Source organism: Stegostoma tigrinum, chromosome 9 (assembly GCF_030684315.1).
Source record: "Stegostoma tigrinum isolate sSteTig4 chromosome 9, sSteTig4.hap1, whole genome shotgun sequence".
NCBI classification, from domain to species: domain Eukaryota; kingdom Metazoa; phylum Chordata; class Chondrichthyes; order Orectolobiformes; family Stegostomatidae; genus Stegostoma; species Stegostoma tigrinum.
The window spans coordinates 23369-41465 of record NC_081362.1 but is presented as its reverse complement, the minus strand read 5'-3'; the positions used below and the strand labels follow the sequence as shown (position 1 = coordinate 41465).

Below are 18097 nucleotides of genomic sequence, written 5' to 3'. Positions count from 1 at the left end.
CATTTTCTCCCCCTTGGTCCAGGAACTCCCCACCTACGTCCATGACGCCACCCATGCCCTCTACCTCCTCTAGAACTTATAATTCGCTGGACCCCAACACCTCATTTTCACTGTGGATGTCCAATCCCTTTGAAAGGCCCACTGCTTCTTCCCGTCCCGCAGGCCTGACCAGTCACCCTCCACCGACGCCATCATCCGCCTAGTCAAACTCATCCTCACCCTCAACAACTTCTCTTTCGATTCCTCCTGCTTCCTACTGACAAAGGGGGTGGCCATGGGTACCCACATGGGCCGAAGCTATGCATGCCTCTTTGTAGGTTACGTGGAACAGTCCCTCTTCCGCACCTACACAGGCCCCAAACCCCACCTCTTCCTCCGTTACATCGATGACTATCGGCGCCGCCTCTTGCTCCCAAGAGGAGCTCGAACTGTTCATCCACTTCACCAACACCTTCCACCCCAACCTCAAGTTGACCTGGGCCATCTCCAACACATCCCTCACCTTCCTGGACCTCTCTGTCTCCATCTCACGCAACCAGCTAGAAACTGATGTCCACTTCAAGCCCACCGACTCCCACAGCTACCTAGAATGCACCCCCTCCCACCCAGCCCCCTACAAACATTCCATTCCCTATTCCCAATTCCTTCACCTCCACTACATCTGCTCCCAGGATGAGGCATTCCACTCCCGCACATGCCAGATGGCTGCGTTCTTCAAGGACCGCAACTTCCCCCCCGCAGTGACCTTGATCATGTCTCCCGCATTTCTCACAACACATCGCTCACACCCCACCCCCGCCATAACCGCCCAAAGAGAATCCCCCTTGTCCTCACATACTGCCCCACCAACCTCTGGATGCAACGCATCATCCTCTGACACTTCTGCCAACTACAATCCGACCCCACCACCCAAGACATTTTTCCACCCCCACCCTTGTCTGCCTTCCAGAGAGACCACTCTGTCGGTGACTCCCTTGTCCGCTCCACACTCCCCTCCAACCCAACCACACCCGGCACCTTCCCCTGCAACCGCAGGAAGTGCTACACTTGCCCCCACACCTCCTCCCTCACCCCCATCCCAGGCCCCAAGATGACTTTCCATATTAAGCAGATGCTCACCTGCACATCTGCCAATGTGGTATACTGTATCCACTGTATCCGGTGTGGCTGTCTCTACATTGCGGAAACCAAGCGGAGGCTTGGGGACCGCTTTGCAGAACACCTCTGCTCGGTTCGCAATAAATAACTGCACCTCCCAGTCGCGAGCCATTTTAACTTGCCTCCCATTCCTTAGATGACATGTCCATCATGGGCCTCCTGCAGTGCCACAATGATGCCACCCGAAGGTTGCAGGAACAGCAACTCATATTCCGCTTGGGAACCCTGCAGCCCAATGGTATCAATGTTGACTTCACAAGCTTCAAAATCTCCCCTCCCCCCACTGCATCCCAAAACCAGCCCAGCTTGTCCCCGCCTCCCTAACCTGTTCTTCCTCTCACCTATCCCCTCCTCCGACCTCAAGCCGCACCTCCATTTCCCACCCACCAACCTCATCCCACCTCCTTGACCTGTCCATCTTCCCCGGACGGACCTATCCCCTGCCCATCTCCCCACCTATACTCTCCTCTCCACCTATCTTCTCCTCTAACCACCTTCGATCTGCGTTCCCTTCTCTCCCTATTTATTTCAGAACCCTCTCCCCATCCCCCTTCTCCGATGAAGGGTCTAGGCCCGAAACGTCAGCTTTTGTGCTCCTGAGATGCTGCTTGGCCTGCTGTGTTCATCCAACTTCACACTTTGTTATCTTGGATGCTCCCACATCTGCAATTGCCATTATCTCTGAGGACAAAGTAGCCCTTCCAGTTTGTACTCCACCTGGCACTTCCAATGTTCACTCACTGTTGGGCTGTGACATGGTGTTGTGTGATTTTTGACTTTGTCCAACTCTGATTCAGTGTAGACCATCTGCAGAATGAACTGCTAAACTTCACTTGGGCTCTTCTATCAGCAGCTCTCAAACTTGCAGTCTCTACCACCTAGAAATTTGGGAACAGTACCGTCACAAAATCAACCTCCAACCGAGGCCAAATTCTGGATAGAGATAGTATGAACTGCCGAAGCTGGGGTCTGCGATAACACAGTGTGGAGCTGGAGAAACACAGCAGGCCAGGCAGCATCAGAGGGGCAGGAAAGCTGACATTTCAGGTTGGGACCCTTCTTCGAAAATGGCGACAACCTCTACATAAAACGGTTTTCTCTGCAGCTCCTCAAGCGCACTCTCTTAACAATGCACCGACAGCTTCTAGCCCTACAATGAAGCCTATCTCAGCTCACAGCCTCCGTCTTCCAGACCTGCAAAGGACCTCTTCTGTTTTTCCATTCTGTGCGGGATCCACAACATCAACCTATGATTTTACTCCGCCCTATCTGACATTAAAAAACCATAAATTCACTAAGCTTACCGGTGCCTGCCACGAAACACGGGCCTCTTCCACCCCCTGCCCCCCCATGTCCTCAACTGTACCCAGGACCACCTCCACAATGTGCCTGCCACCATTGACCATATGGTCGCCGTCGCTGACGCCACCCATCTCGTCACATCCGCCGACGTCGGTCATGTCCAGTACCTCAAACCATTGCTCCCACACTGCTGGCGCCACCCACACTGTAGACACCGCTGCTTCTGTCACCAAGGCTGAGTGCTGCCCATGTCAAGGATGCCCCTGTCACTGTCAACATCAAGGGCGACGTCACTTCCACTGACGTTGCCCCACTCACTGCTGACATCGCCCCTAACTCCACTTCCACAGCCACCAGCTCTACACCCAGTCCCAGCCTCAAACCTTGCCGGGTTTTCACTATCCCCCCTAGCTTTCCCCCTCACTGAGGTCAGTAAAGGACTCACCTTCATTCCTCTCCACCCACACATCAATGAATACCTCTCATGCCTGGACATCAAACAGTTTTTCTATCGCCTTTGCGCCTATTTCTAACTGTAGGTCTAACCCTCCTTCCACAGATCCCTTCTCCCACCCTCCAACACACCTTATCCTCCTGGAAATCACTCCAAGGCTTTCTACCCTCCCTTGACCTCTTCATCTCCAGCTGTAGTCACCACATCAGATCGCCTAAACCTCATCGCCCCTCTCGCTCACTCCACCCTCTCTCCCACAGAATGCACAGCCCTCTGCTCCCTCCACTCCAATCCCAACCTCACCATAAAACCCACGGAGAGGAGAGATGCAGTTGTGGTATGGCACACTGACCTTTACGTCGCTGAGGCCAAGTGCCAACTCTCTGACATCTCCTCCTACCGCCCCGTTGATGATGACCCCACCCCGACCACCAAACCATCATCTCCCCAACCAGCTGTAACCTTACCACCTCAGGTGACCTTCTGCCCACAGCCTCTGACCTCATTGTTACCCCAACCCACACCACCCATTCCTATCTCCTCCCCAAAATCCACAAACCTGACTGCCGCGGCTGATCCATTGTCTCTGCCTGCTCCTGCCCCACTGAACTTATCTCCGCTTACCCTGACTCTTCCCCCCGCCCCCCCATCTAGGAACTTCCCACCTACATCTGGGACACCACTCACCTCCTCCATCTCCAAGACTTCCAATTCCCTAGCCCCCAACACCTCATCTTCACTATGGACGTCCAGTCCCTATACACTTGCATTCCCCACACAGATGGCCTAACAGCCCTTTGCTCTTTCTCTGCTGTAGGCCCAACCAGTCTCCCTCCACCGACACCCTCATCTACTTAACCAAACTCGTCCTTATCGTTAACAACGTCTCCTTCAACTCCTCTCACTTCCTACAGTCGAAGGGGGTGGCCGTGGAAACTCTCATGGCTGAAGCTAAGCCTGCCTCTTCGTAGGATACATGGAACGGTCCCTCTTCCGCGGGTACCCTGGCATGACCACCCAACTCTTCCTCCACTCCATCGATGACTGACTGTATCAAAGAACAAAGAAAATTACAGCACAGGAACAGGACCTTCGGCTCTCCAAGCCTGCGCTGATCCAGATCCTCTATCTAAACCTGTGGCCTAGTTTCCAAGGAACTGTATCCTTCTGCTCCCTACCCATTCATGTATCTGTCCAGATACATCTTAAATGATGCTATTGTGCCCAACTCTATCACCTCCGCTGGCAATGTGTTCCGGGCATCCACCACCCTCTGCGTAAAGATCTTTCCACGCGTATCTCCCTTAAACTTTTCCCCCTCACCTGGAAATTGTGACCCCTAGTAATTGAGTCCCCCACTCTGGGAAAAGCTTCTTGCTGTCCACCTTGTCTATACCCCTCATGATTTTGTAGACCTCAATCAGGTCCCCCCTCAACCTCCGTCTTTCTAATGTAAATAATACTAATCTACTCAACCTCTCTTCATAGCTAGCACCCTCCAGACCAGGCAACATCTTGGTGAACCTCCTCTGCAAAGCATCCACATCCTTTTGGTAATGTGGCAACTAAAACTGTATGCAGTATTCCAAATCTGGTCAAACCAAAGTCCTATACAACTGTAACATGACCTGGCAGCTCTTGTACTCAATACCCCGTCTGATGAATGAAAGCATGTTGTATGCCTTCTTGACCACTCTATCGATCTGCTTTGCTACATTCAGGGTACAATGGACCTGAACACCCAGATCTCTGGGCATCAGCTTTCCCCAGGGCTTTTCCATTTACCATATAGTTTGCTCTTGAATTGGATTTTCCAAAATGCATCACCTTGCATTTGCCTGGATTGAACTCCATCTGCCATTTCTCTGTCCAGCTATCTAATCTGTCTATATTTTGCCACATTTTCCGACAGTCCTCTTCACTATCTGCTATTCCGCCAATCTTAGTGTCATCTGTAAACTTGCTAATCAGACCATCTGGACCCTCCTCCAGATCATTTAAGTATGTCACAAACAACAGTGGTCCCAACACTGGTCACAGTTCTCCATTTTGAGAAACTCACTTTCACTACAACTCTGTTTCCTGTTGACCAGCCAGTTCTCTATCGATCTAGCTTGTACACCCTGGACCCCATGCAACTTCACTCTCTCCATCAGCCTACCATGGGGAACCTTATCAGGTGCCTTACTGAAGCCCATATATATGACATCTACAGCCCTTCCCTCATCTATCAACTTTGTCACTTTCTCAAAGACTATCAATTTGGTAAGACATGACCTTCCCTGCACAAAACCATGCTGCCTATCACTAATAAGCCCATTTTCTCCAAATCTAAATAGATCCTGATCTTTAGTATCTTCTCCAGCAGCTTCCCCACCACTGACGTCAGGCTCCCGGTCTATAATTACCTGGATTATCCTTGCTACACTTCTTAAATAAAGGGACAACATTAGCAATTTTCCAGACCTCCGGGACTTCACCCGTGCTCATGGATGCTGGAAAGATATCTGTTAGGGCTCAGCTATTTCCTCTCTCGCGTCCCTGAGTAACCTGGGAGTGACCTTATCCGGACCTGGGGAATTGTCCACCCTAATGCCTTCTAGAATACCCAAAACTTCTCCACCTCCTAATGTTGTACTGGCGCTGCTTTATTATCAACTTTACTTCAAGTTCACCTGGACCATCTTTGATAACACTTTCTCCTTCCTGGACCTCTCTGTCTCCATCTCTGGTGACCACGTCAAACCTAATATCTACTTCAAGCCCACCACCTCCCACAGCTACCTAGATTACGCCTCCTCTCACCCACCTTTCTGCAAGAATGTGATCCCCTACTCCCAATTGCCCCGCCTCTGCTGTGTCTGCACCCAAACATCCCAGATGTCCTTTCCACGACCACAACTTCTCCCCTTCAGTGGTGGAGAATGCTCTCGACTGCATCTCTTGTGTTTCCTGCACCTCTGCCCTTACATCCCCTCCCCAAAATAAAAACAATGACAGAATCCCCAGTGTCCTCATGTATCACCCCACTAGCCTCCGGATTCAACATATCATTCTCCGCCACTTCTGCCACCTGCAATTGGACTCCACTACAAAGGATGTATTTCCCTCCCCACCCCATTTGCCTTCCGTTGGGACCGCTGTCTCCGCTACTCCCTTGTCCACTCCACAGTCCGCACTAGCCTTGCCACTCCTGGCACCTTTCTCTGCAATCGCAGGAAGTACTATTCCTGCCCCTACACCTCCCCCGTTACATTCTTCAAGGAACGAAAAAACCTTACACATCAGATAGATGTTCACCTGCGCATCTGCAAAGCCCATTTCCCCAGCCCCAGCCCTCCTCTCTCAATTTATTTCTGAGTTCCCTTGCCTCTCCCCATATCTGAAGATGTGTCCCGACCCGAAACATCAGCTTTCCTGCTCCTCTGATGCTGCCCAGTCTGCCATGTTCCTCCAGCTCCACACTGTTGTCTCACTTTCTGGATAGCTCTTCTCATAGAGATGTCAGTATCCTTGAACCCCAAGGATTGTAGTGTTCTACGAAGACAGCTTGCCACCATTTTGTCCAGGACAGTTAGGAATGGCAATAAATTTTCGCCAAGCCACTAACAGTCATGTTCCATGAACAAAGAAAAAGGAAAGATTCTGCGGGGTTCTCTCATGGTTGGAAAGAGCAAGTGCAGAATATCTCAACATAAGTCATTGGGAAGAAGACTGCTCTGGTTCCGAGTCTCAAAAAGATCAGCCATGATCTTATTAAATGGTGGGGCAGGCTCGAGGGACCGGATGGCCTACTCCTGTTCCTGCTCCTGATCCTTATGTTCTTATGTTACTGTGTGGCATTATCCAAGGCCAGAAATGGACTGTTTTTCTTTCTCTTTTCTCTTTCTTCCACCTTCCTTCCTTTCCTCCCATCGGTCTCGCTTCCTCTGTATCTTTATATGCACGTACGCACACACACGCAGCACAGAACCACAATAATGGAGAAATTGAGTATGGAGGGAGTGGGTCCAAGCCGAATCTCAAATATTCTTTATCATGTTAGCCATGTTGTGAAAACTTGTCAAATTTCATAACTCCTCCTGATGCAATTTGAATTCATCATCTCTGCTTTGCTGCTCCGACACTAAAATGACCATAATGCACAACTCTTTTGGTGGATTGCTAACCTACCAAACAAGTCATTGTCATTCAGAAAAAAAAACACGTGGATTCTTAACCCTTATATGTGTTTAGTCCCTTCACTCTAAACAAGACCTTTCAGATACTTCAGGTTGCTTCTATTTAAGGTGCCTGTAATACTGACTGTATCTCCATGTTTGGTTCTAGTGTCTGATCAGGAGCTAAAATAATCAAATGTTTTACTTTGCATTCCACAGGTCATGATGTAATGATATGTTCCATGTGACAGACGTGAACGTCGAGACAACCACATGCTATAATAACCAACAGCAGTTGTGAATCATAAAGAAATTCATTGAGACCTTCAAAAAATGATCAATTCCACTAAACTGTCTCAGTGAAGGAGCTTATCTCTGGAGACTCACCTTCTCAGTTTTAACTATTGTCTGTCCCTCTTTGCTGCTTTTACTATGCAAATGTAAAATAATGAAGTATAAAATGTGGGACTCTGAAAAATGCACCAGTATTTGTAAAAATAAATGGGCAGCATTTGGGGAGGGGGATACTTTTCTTTCATTCCAGGTATGAGAGAATTGTGATGGGAGGCTGTGTGCATTTTATGGGATAGTAAGAACTGCCGATGCTGGAATCAGAGATAACACAGTGTGGAGCTGGAGGAACTCAGTGAGCCAGGCAGCATCAGAAGAGCAGGAAAGTTGATGTTCTGGGTTGGGACCCTGGCCCACTGTGTTCCTCTGGTTCCACACCGTGTTATCTGTCTACATTTTAAAGAGTTTTTTTTAAAGTACTACTCCCTCAGATGCCACCCTCAAGGAAAACAGAGCCTTACAGATGCGGTTCTGAATTTTGGCTTGTTTGCCTACGAACTTGGTGTATTTTGAAGTTCTGCCAAAGCCTTGCAAATATGGTGGGGAGATTTTTTCTTCTATAGTGTGAATTGCTGTGTCCAAACAAATTGTACGAATAAGGGTAATTATTTTAATGCATTGAAACAATGTAAAGCCATGACCACCTTTCTACCTCAGACCCTCCTTTCTTCCAAAATGGCTCTCCTGTTATATACTTCTGGCATACAAAGCCTTCATCATCTTCAAACTAAATAGCAAAAGGAGCCCAATTATTTGATCAGTAGTGACTTGGTGGCATCATAATTTTTTTTGTGCATCCTTTAATAAATCAGTGAGGATCAGCCCACCTTCATAGAACATAAAGCAGTACAGCGCAGGACAGGCCCTTCGGCCCTTGATGTTGCGCCGACCTGTGAACTAATCTAAGCCCCTTCCCCTACACTATCCCATCATCATCCACATGCTTATCCAAGGACTGTTTAAATGCCCCTAATGTGGCTGAGTTCAGTACATTGGCAGGCAGGTTGTTCCACGCCCTTACCACTCTCTAAGTAAAGAGCCTGCCTCTGACATCTGTCTTAAATCTATCACCCCTCAATTTGTAGCTATGCCCCCTCGTACAAGCTGACGTCATCATCCTCAGAAAAAGACTCTCACTGTCCACCCTATCTAATCCTCTGATCATCTTGTATGTCTCTATTAAATCCTCTCTTAGCCTTCTTCTCTCCAATGAGAACAGACCCAAGTCCCTCAGCCTTTCTTCACAAGGCCTTTGCTCCAGACCAGGCAACATCCTGGTAAATCTCCTCTGCACCTTTTCCAATGTTTCCACATCCTTCCTATAATGGGGCGACCAGAAATGCATGCAGTATACATATACATTCATTAACAACCTAATGTTGTAGTTCCTGGCCAGTAGGCAGGCTGCACCACTACACTGTAAACTGTCTCATCTTATTTAGTTCATTGATTGACATTATATTTTAACCTGTAAAGTGTGTTGCCTTCTGGGTACACAGGCTATATCTTAAATCCTGTTCACATCTGATACCATTATATATGTCATTCAAAATAAAGTTTGTTTATACAACACCAGAACGGAAGGTACGTTTTGATTTTCCCTTCAGCTCCTCAAATTAATAGAAGCTGTTCTGTAACATTTGTGATTTTCTCTAGTGCATAAAGGTGAGGCTTATCGCTGTTTTCAAAGTGAAATTTGCTGTTGTATTCATAGACAGTTCATATGATTGGTATTGTCCTGAACAAAGGCAACAGAGTGTAGTGGTGGAGGAGTGTTTTTCAGACAGGAGGCCTGTTACCAGTAGTATTCCAATGAGGATCAGTACTGGGTCCACTTTTGTTTGTCATTTATATAAATGATTTAGATAATATAGAAGGCATGGTTAGTAAGTTTGTGCATAAAGTCAAAATTGGTATTTTGGTGCAAAAACAAAGTTTCTGGAAAAGCTCAGCAGTCTCAGACCTGCTGAACTTTACCAGCATCTTTGTTTTTGTTCCTGATTTACAGCATCCACAGTTCGTTTGGTTTTTATTTGGTACTTTGGTGGACAGCGAAGAACGTTATCGAAGATTACAAAGAGATCTTGGTCAGTTGGGCCGAGGAATGGCAGATAGAGTTTAATTTGGGTAAATAGGAGGTATTGCATTTTGGTAAGACAAACAAGGACAGGATTTGTACAGTTAAAACTAGGGCCTTGGGTAGTATTGTAGAATAGAGACACCTCGGGGTTCAGATACATAATTTGTTGAAGTTTGCATCACATGTACATTGTGTGGCTAAGAAGGCATTTAGCACTCTTGCCTTTATTGTTCAGACCTTTGAATATAGGATTAGGGATGTCAAGGTGAGGTTGTACAGGCAATTGGTGAGGCCTCTTCTGGAACACCGTGTCTAGTTCCGGCCACCTTGTTAGAGGAAGGATATTATTAAGCTGGAGAATGTTCAGGGTTTAACTTATGAGGAGACGCTTAAAAAGCTGGGACTTTTTTCACTGGAGGGTAAGAGGTTGTGGGGTGATCTTATCGAGGTTTATACAGTCATGAGGGGTATAGCTAAGGTGAATGACAGGCATCTTTTCCCTAGAATGGGCAAGTTCAAGACTAGAGGGCATATTTTTAAGGTGAAAGGAGAGAGGTTTAAGAATGACTTGAGGGGGAGTTTTTTTTAAAAAGAGTAGGTGTGTGGAATGAACTTAGAAAGTGGTGGATGTGGGTACAGTTATGACATTTGGATAAGTACATGGATAAGAAATGTTTGAAGGGCTATGGGTTAACCGCAGACAGGTGGGACTAGTCTTGTTTGGGATTATGGTCGGCTTGGACTGGTTGAACTGAATGGTCTGTTTCTATGCGGTATGACTCTAGAACATGCAACCCTTCGACTTCATGATAGATTGGTTAGCAAGGAAATGCTCTCTTGTCACTTATTTCAAATAAGCTTTAAAGACTGCTAACAATTGAGGATCTTAATGAACTCAATTTCTCATTATTTAGTGCTCTTTTACTTTCATTCTTCCCATTGTTTGTCATTTAGGAGATTTTTTGTTATTTTGCTTTCCTTAAAAGTAGACTGTGTTGTGTTCCTCCCAACCTCTGTTAAGTCCCATTTTTAAATGACCCACAGCAAATTGACTCTATTCATTGAGCTGTACACCATGGAAACCTGCCCTTTGGCCCATATCCCTCTAAATCCTTCCTATTTATATACTCATCCAGATGCCTTTTAAATGTTGTAATTGTACCAGCCTCCACCACTTCTTCTAGCAGCTCATTCCATACTTGCATCACCTCTGTGTGAAAATGTTGCCCTTTAGGCCCTTTATATTCCTCACCCCCACCTTAAAGCTATGTCTCGCGTTCTGGACTCTCCTAGCTTGGGAAAAAGACCTTGGCCATACACCCTATCCATGCTTGTCTTGATTTTATAAACATCTATAACATTACCCCTCAACATCTAATGGTCGAGGGAATATAGCCCCAGCCTACTCACCCTCTCCCTATAGCTCAAACTCTCCAGCCCTGGCAACATCCCTGTAAATCTTTTCTGGACCCTTTCAAGTTTAACAACTTCTTACCTGTAGCAGGAAGATCGGATTGAATGCCGTATTCTAAAAGTGGCCTGACTAATATTCTGTACAGCCAAAATGTGGCATCCCTACACCTATTATGCACTGACCAATCACCTTCTTCACTATCCTGTCTACCTGTGACTCCATTTTCAAGAAGCAATGAACCTGTATCCCAAGGTTTTTATTTTGGTAACACTCACCAGGACCTTACCATTAAATCTATAAGTCCTGCCCAGATTTGCCTTGCCAAAATCAAGAGCATGGCAGCAGAGAAGGCAATGTATGGGTTTTGTGCTTGGGGTTGTCCTCTTCTGCATTTTTCTTTTATTTTTCCTTCTACTCCTTTTTTCTCAGTTACCTAAATGTTGGCAGGATGGCATGGGCTGGGAAGCCCGGAACAGGACTCTAGCAATGGCATGCTGTAGCTGCGGAGAAGGAAAAGTTGCTCAATCTTTGTTCTTTTAAATTTTATCGTAAGTTAATGTGAATGGTACCTATGTACAGGTGACAGTACACAATACACATGACAATAAAGGGTGTTCTATTTTCCCTTGGGTGTGAAGGTGGAGATAGGTTTAGGTGTCGTGGTGAGTTTGAAAGTGGAGTTAGGTTTGTGGCTAGGGTTGGGGCTATGGCAAGGCCGATGATAGGGTAGGGATGGTGTGTTGTTTCTGGGTTGGTAGGGTCAAAACTGCTTTAGAGTGGATGCAAGATATTCTGAAGGGTAAGGGTGAACAGCCAGTGATACATATTTTAGTGGTACACACCTGCAGGGCCAGAGGCCCTCTTCTGTACTGTCTGATGCTATGATTGCGGTCTGTATTGCTACCAGTGAGATGAATTTTACAAAAGGGCTGAGATCCTAACAGCTGAATATAGGAGGTTAGGAAGTAGTTGATAAATGAGACCTCAAAGGAAGTGATCTCTCAGAATTACCACCAGTGCCTTGTGCTAGTCAGTGTAGAAATAGGAGGATATATCAAATGAATACATCACTGGAAAGATGACATGGGATTGGTCTGGGGATGTGGGTGTTATTGAAATTCCTGGGACATTGACGTCAGTTCTGGGGCGGTACAACCAATAGAAACAGGGCAGCTTTAGACCTGTGTACAACTGAGACTGATGTCCTGGGTTGAATATTTGCCAGTATGTTTGGGGGGAGGGGTTTAAACTGCAGTGGCAGAGGGCTGGGATTCTGAACATGGTGACAAGATAAAGAGAAACACAGTCAGTAATAGAAGAAAGAACAGTGAAATGCAAAAATGAGAGCCAAATCAGGTTGAAGTACAATAAACAATCATTAGGATTAAAAATGATAGAAAGGCAAACCTAAAGGCTTTGTATCTTAATGCATGAAGCATTCTGAATGAGGTAAATGAACTGACAATGCAAATCAAGGTAAATAGATATAACCTAAAAGCCATTGTGGAGAAAGGGTTGTATGGAGATCAAAGCTAAAAATGTAACATTCAGGGACATTTAACCTCTCAGAACGGGAGGAAAAAGTGGGAGGGTAGAACTGCTAATGAGGGACAAAATAGGTTATGAGACAATCTAGTCTCAGATGATGTGAGTCCATTTGAGTGAAGGTGAAAAACAACACGGGAAAGAAGACATTGATAAGAGTATAGAATCCCAATATTAGTCACACTGTAGAAAAGGGTATAAATCACCAAATAATAGAAGCATGTAAAAAGTGCATTAATTATCGGCGACTTTAATCTTTGTGTTGCTTTGGTTAATCAAATTGGAAAGGGTAGCTGCAATAATAAGTTCATGGAGTGCATTAGGGATTATTTCTAAAGCCAACCAGGGAGCAGGCTATCTTGGATCCAGTGATGAGGCATTTTTAATAAATGACCTCAGAGTAAAATATCCCCTTGTCATATTCAATTTGAGAGTGAGAATCTTGGCTTAGAAATGAGAGTATAAGGGAATTACAATGAAAGGAAGAAAGCGTTTGTTAGACCTGGACTGGGTGCATAGATTAGCAGTAAAGAAAGTAAGCAAGCAGTTTCAGACATTTAAGGACGTCATTGATGACTCTCAGCAAAAATACTTCCAGGGAGAAGGAAGGATTCTGAGAGAGCAATAAATCAATCACAGCTAACCAACAAAGTTAAGGAGAGTATTAAATTGAAAGAAAAAGCATATTGGGGTTAGGGGGATAGGGTTAGGGTTTTAGGATTAAGGATAGGGTTAGAGCTAGTGTGGTATGGTTAGGGTTAAGAAAAGTTAGGGTGGGAGGGGTTAAGGTGATAGGGTTGGGAGTGGGTGAGGGTTAGGGCGATAGGGTTAGGGTTAGGTGGATATGGTTAGAGTTGGGGGTTAGGATTAGGGCTACCGTTAGGGCTAGGGTTAGGGCAATAGGGTTGGGGTTAAGGTTAGTGGGATAGTGTTAGGGCTAAACACCTGCGATTGGATTAGGGTGATGGGGTTAGCGTTAGTGTTTAGGAGAGGGGTGAGGGTTACAGTTTGCGTGATAGGGTTAGGGGTGTGCGATAGGGTTCGGGTTAGGTTTAGGGTTAGGGCGATAGGGTTGGGGTTAGGGTTAGTGGGATAGTGTTAGAGCTATACACCTGCGATTGGGTTAGGGTTAGGGTGAGAGTTACAGTTAGCATGATAAAGTTAGGGTTAGGGTGCGGATTAGGGCGATGGGGTTAGGATTTGGGTTCGGGTTAAGATTAGGGTTAGGGTTAGTGTCACCTGCGATAGGGTTAGTGTGGTACGTTTAGGGTTATGAAAAGTCAGGGTTAGGGTCGGGGGTTTAGGGTTAGGGTGATATGGTTGGGGATGGGTGAGAGTTAGGGCGATAGGATTGGGGTTAGGGTTAGGTGGATATAGTTAGGATTAGGCGTTAGGGTTACAGTAAGCATTAGCCATTAGGGTTAGGGCCGCCTCTGTGATAGCGTTAGGATTAGGGCTACTGTTAGGACTAGTGTTTGGGATTAGTGTTATGGTTAGGGTTATGGTTCGGGTTAGGGTGATAGGGTTGGGGTTAGGGTTAGTGGGATAGTGTTAGGGCTAAACACCTGCGATTGGGTTAGGGTTTGAATTAGAGCGATTGGGTTAGGGTCAGGCTTAGTGTTTAGGGTGAGAGTTACAGTTAGCGCGATAAGGTTAGGGTTAGGGCGCAGGTTAGGGGTGGGGGGTAGTGTTAGGCGTTAGAGTTAAGGTTAGGTTTACGGTTGCGGTGAGAGTTAGGGTGAGGATTAATGTTCGCGTTAGGTTAGGGTTGCAATAGGGCTAGGGTTGGGTTAGGGTTAATGTTGGGGTATTCGGGTGAGAGGGTGCGAGAGGTTTATGGTTAGTGATGGGTCAGGGTTAGGAATGGTTAGGGTTAGCGTTACCTGTCATAGGGTTAGTCTCACCTGCGTTAGGGCTGGGGTTAGGGTTGCGATACGGTTAGGGTTATGGTTGGGGTTAGGGTTAGCGTTAGGGCTGGAGTCAGGGTTAGGGTGATAGGGTTAGGGGTGATAGGATTAGGGTAGGGTTAGGGTCTCACCTGCGTTAGGGTCAGGGTCACCTGCGATACGGTTAGGGTTAGGGTCTCACCTGCGATAGGGTTAAGGTTAGGGTTACGGTCAGCGTCACCTGCGATAGGGTTAGGGTTACGGCTAGTGTTAGGTTTAGGGTTAGGGCGATAGGGTTAGGGGTGATAGGGCTAGCGTTAGGGTCTCACCTGCGATAGGGTTAGGTTTAGGGTTCGGGTTAGGGTCAGGGTCTCACCTGCGATAGGGTTAGGGTCAGGGTTCGGGTTAGGGTGATAGGGCTAGGGTTAGCGTCTCACCTGCGATAGGGTTAGGGTTAGGGTCAGGGTCACCTGCGATAGGGTTAGGGTCTCACCTGCGATAGGGTTCGGGTTAGGGTCAGGGTCAGGGTCACCTGCGATAGGGTTAGGGTTAGGGTCTCACCTGCGATAGGGTTCTGGTTAGGGTCAGGGTCACCTGCGATAGGGTTAGCGGTGGTAGGGTTAGGGTTAGGGTGCGTTAGGGTCTCGCTCTCACCCCTCACTGTCTCACCCTCACCCCCCCCCCTCACGGTCTCACTCTCAACCCTTCACTGTCTCAATCTCACTCCCTCAATGTCTCTCTCAACCCCTCACTGGCGCACACTCAATACCTCACTGTCACACTCTCACCCCCTCACTGTCACACTCTCAACCTCTCACTGTCTCTCTCTCACCCCCTCACTGTCTCACTCTCACCCCCCCCCACTGTCTCACTCTGACCCCCTCGATGTCTCACTCTTACCTCCTCTCCGTCACCATTACCTCCTCGCTATCTCGCTCACATCCCCCCGCTTTCACTTTCATCCCCTCGCTTTCACTCTCACCCCCTCACTTTCACTTTCACGCCCTCGCTGTCACCCCTTCGCTGTCATGCTGTCACCCTCTCACCCCCTCTCTGTCAGTCTCACCTCCTCTCTGTCAGTCTCACCTCCTCACTGTCACTCTCAAACCCTCGCTGTCACTCTCACTCCCTCGCTGTTTAACTCTCACTTCCTCACTGTCTCACTCTCACCCCCCTCACTGTCTCACTCTCAACCTCTCACTGTTTCACTCTCACTCCCTCAATGTCTCTCTCAAACCCTCACTGGCACACTCTCTTGCCGCCACTGTCTCACTGCCACCCCCTCACTGTCTCACCCTCAACACCTCACTGTCACACTCTCACCCTCCTGTCTCACTCAAACCTCACTGTCACATTCTCACCCTCTCACTGCCTCACTATCACCCCCTCACTGTCACACCTCACCACCTCACTGTCAAGCTCTCACCCCCTCACTGTCTCACTCTCACCCCCTCAATGTCACTGTCACACTGTCACCCCCTCATGGTCTCTCTCACCCCCTCACTGTCACGCTCTCACGCCCTCACTGTCACACTCTCACCCCCTCAATGTCACTGTCACACTGTCACCCCCTCATGGTCTCTCTCACCCCCTCACTGTCACACTCTCACGCCCTCACTGTCACACTCTCACCCCCTCACTGTCACTGTCACACTCTCACCCCCTCAATGTTACTGTCACACTGTCACCCCCTCACGGTCTCTCTCACCCCCTCACTGTCACACTCTCACACCCTCGCTGTCTCACTGTCACTGTCACACTCTCACCCCCTCACTGTCATACTGTCAACCTCTCGCTGTCTCTCTTTCACCCCCTCACTGTTTCACTCTCAACCCCCATTCTCTCACTCTGACCCCCTCGATGTCTCACTCTTAGCTCCTCACCATCACCATTACCTCCTCGCCATCCCGCTCACACCCCCTCACTTTCACTTTCACCCCCTCGCTGTCACCCCTTCGCTGTCATGCTGTCACCGTCTCACCCCCTCTCTGTCAGTCTCACCTCCTCACTGTCACTCTCAAACCCTCGCTGACACTCTCACCCCCTCGCTGTTTAACTCTCACCTCCTCGCTGTCTCACTCTTAACTCCTCACTGTCACTCTTGCCTCCTCACTGTCACTCTTATCTCCTTGCCATCCAACTCTCATCCCCTCACTGTCTCTCTCACCCTCTCACTTTCACTCTCACCCCTCGCTTTTACTCTCACCCCCCTCACTGAATCACTCTCACCTCCTCACTGTCACTCTCACCTCCTCACTGTCACTCTCACCCCTTCGCTGTCACTCTCATCCTGTCTCTGTCACACTCTCACCCCCTCGCTCCCACTCTCACCTGTTCGCTGTCACTTTCTCACTCCCCACTGCCAGTCTCACCCTTTTGCTTTCACAATCTCACCCCATCTCGTAGAACATAGAACAATACAGCACAGAATAGGCCCTTCGGCCCTCGATGTTGCGCCCGACTGTGAACTAATCTAAGCTCATCCCCCTACACTGTCCCATCATTATCCATATGCTTATCCAAGGACTGTTTAAATGCCCCTAATGTGGCTGAGTTCACTACATTGGCAGGCAGGGCGTTCCACACCCTTACCACTCTCTGAGTAAAGAGCCTGCCTCTGACATCTGTCTTAAATCTATCACCCCTCAATTTGTAGCTATGCCCCCTTGTACAAGCTGTACAAGCCTCGGAAAAAGACTCTCACTGCCCACCCTATTTAATCCTCTGAACATCTTGTATGTCTCTATTAAATCCCCTCTTAGCCTCCTTCTCTCCAATGAGAACAGACCCAAGTCCCTCAGCCTTTCTTCATACGGTCTTCGGTCCAGACCAGGCAACATCCTGGGAAATCTCTTCTGTCCTTTTTCCAATGCTTCCACATCTTTCCTGTAATGTGGCAACCAGAACTGCATGCAATATTCCAAATGAGGCCGCACTAGCGTTTTGTACACGTTTCTGTCACTCACACCCCCTCGCTGTCACTCTCAGCTCCTCACTGTCACTCTCACCCCCTTGCTGTCACTCTCTCACCATCGCACTGACAGATTCTCACCCTCGTCACACTGTCACACACTTGCCACCTGTCTTGCACTCTTTCACGCTCTCTGCCTCACTCTCTCACGCTCATTTGCCACACTGTCGTGCTCTCTCAATATATCACATTTTTTTCTTCTAATGCCCTCATTGTCTCTCGATGTCACTCTCACTCCTTCGCAGTCATTCCACTCACTCCCTACCACTCGCACCCCCTGTTGTGATCTTGTAGATCCCCACGTTATGTTTACTTGCAATTGTGATGTTTTGTTTTCATATTGAGACTGTAGAACATTTGTAGCCACTGTAGGTCAGTGTGTTGCTTGATTAATCGGTGTTCTGACACATGAGACGGTCACTGGTTAAACATTGATTTCTCTTGGAGCAGGAACTTTAAACAGATTCTGAAGCTTGTATCTCAAGCAAAAAAAAACTTGCATATCCTTTCTTAAAGAGTTCTCCATATCCTGCTTCTGAAATTTCAACAATACAAAAATGTATGAATTTATCACATTTGTCCCTCTCCTGCGGAGACACAATTCCAGAGCCAAACTGAATCTTTCTCTGTTTGTGCATGCTGTTTTATATTGTAACATTTATTTTATACTGTCCCTCCTCAGTCTGACATCCAAAATGCTTCTGTTCCCATCTCGCTGTGTTTTGCCTGTAGAAGACTAAGAGATGTGTTTAATCTGCAAAGCCAGGACGAATGAT

At 47.6% G+C, this 18097-nt stretch overlaps 1 protein-coding gene across 13 annotated transcripts in view; it reads left to right on the top strand.

The window, feature by feature from the left end:
• LOC125454807 (utrophin) overlaps positions 1-9003 on the top strand; it is a 572019-nt gene extending 563016 nt beyond the window's left edge. For all 13 annotated transcript variants that reach the window (XR_009446113.1, XM_059648282.1, XM_059648280.1 and 10 more), the window contains one exon: positions 7294-9003. Coding sequence is in view for 11 of the 13 variants with exons in the window: in XM_059648276.1 (XP_059504259.1) it covers positions 7294-7322 (29 nt within the window). In the remaining 2 variants the exon portion in view is untranslated. The remainder of the gene's footprint in view (positions 1-7293) is intronic.
• Positions 9004-18097: the final 9094 nt, after the last annotated feature.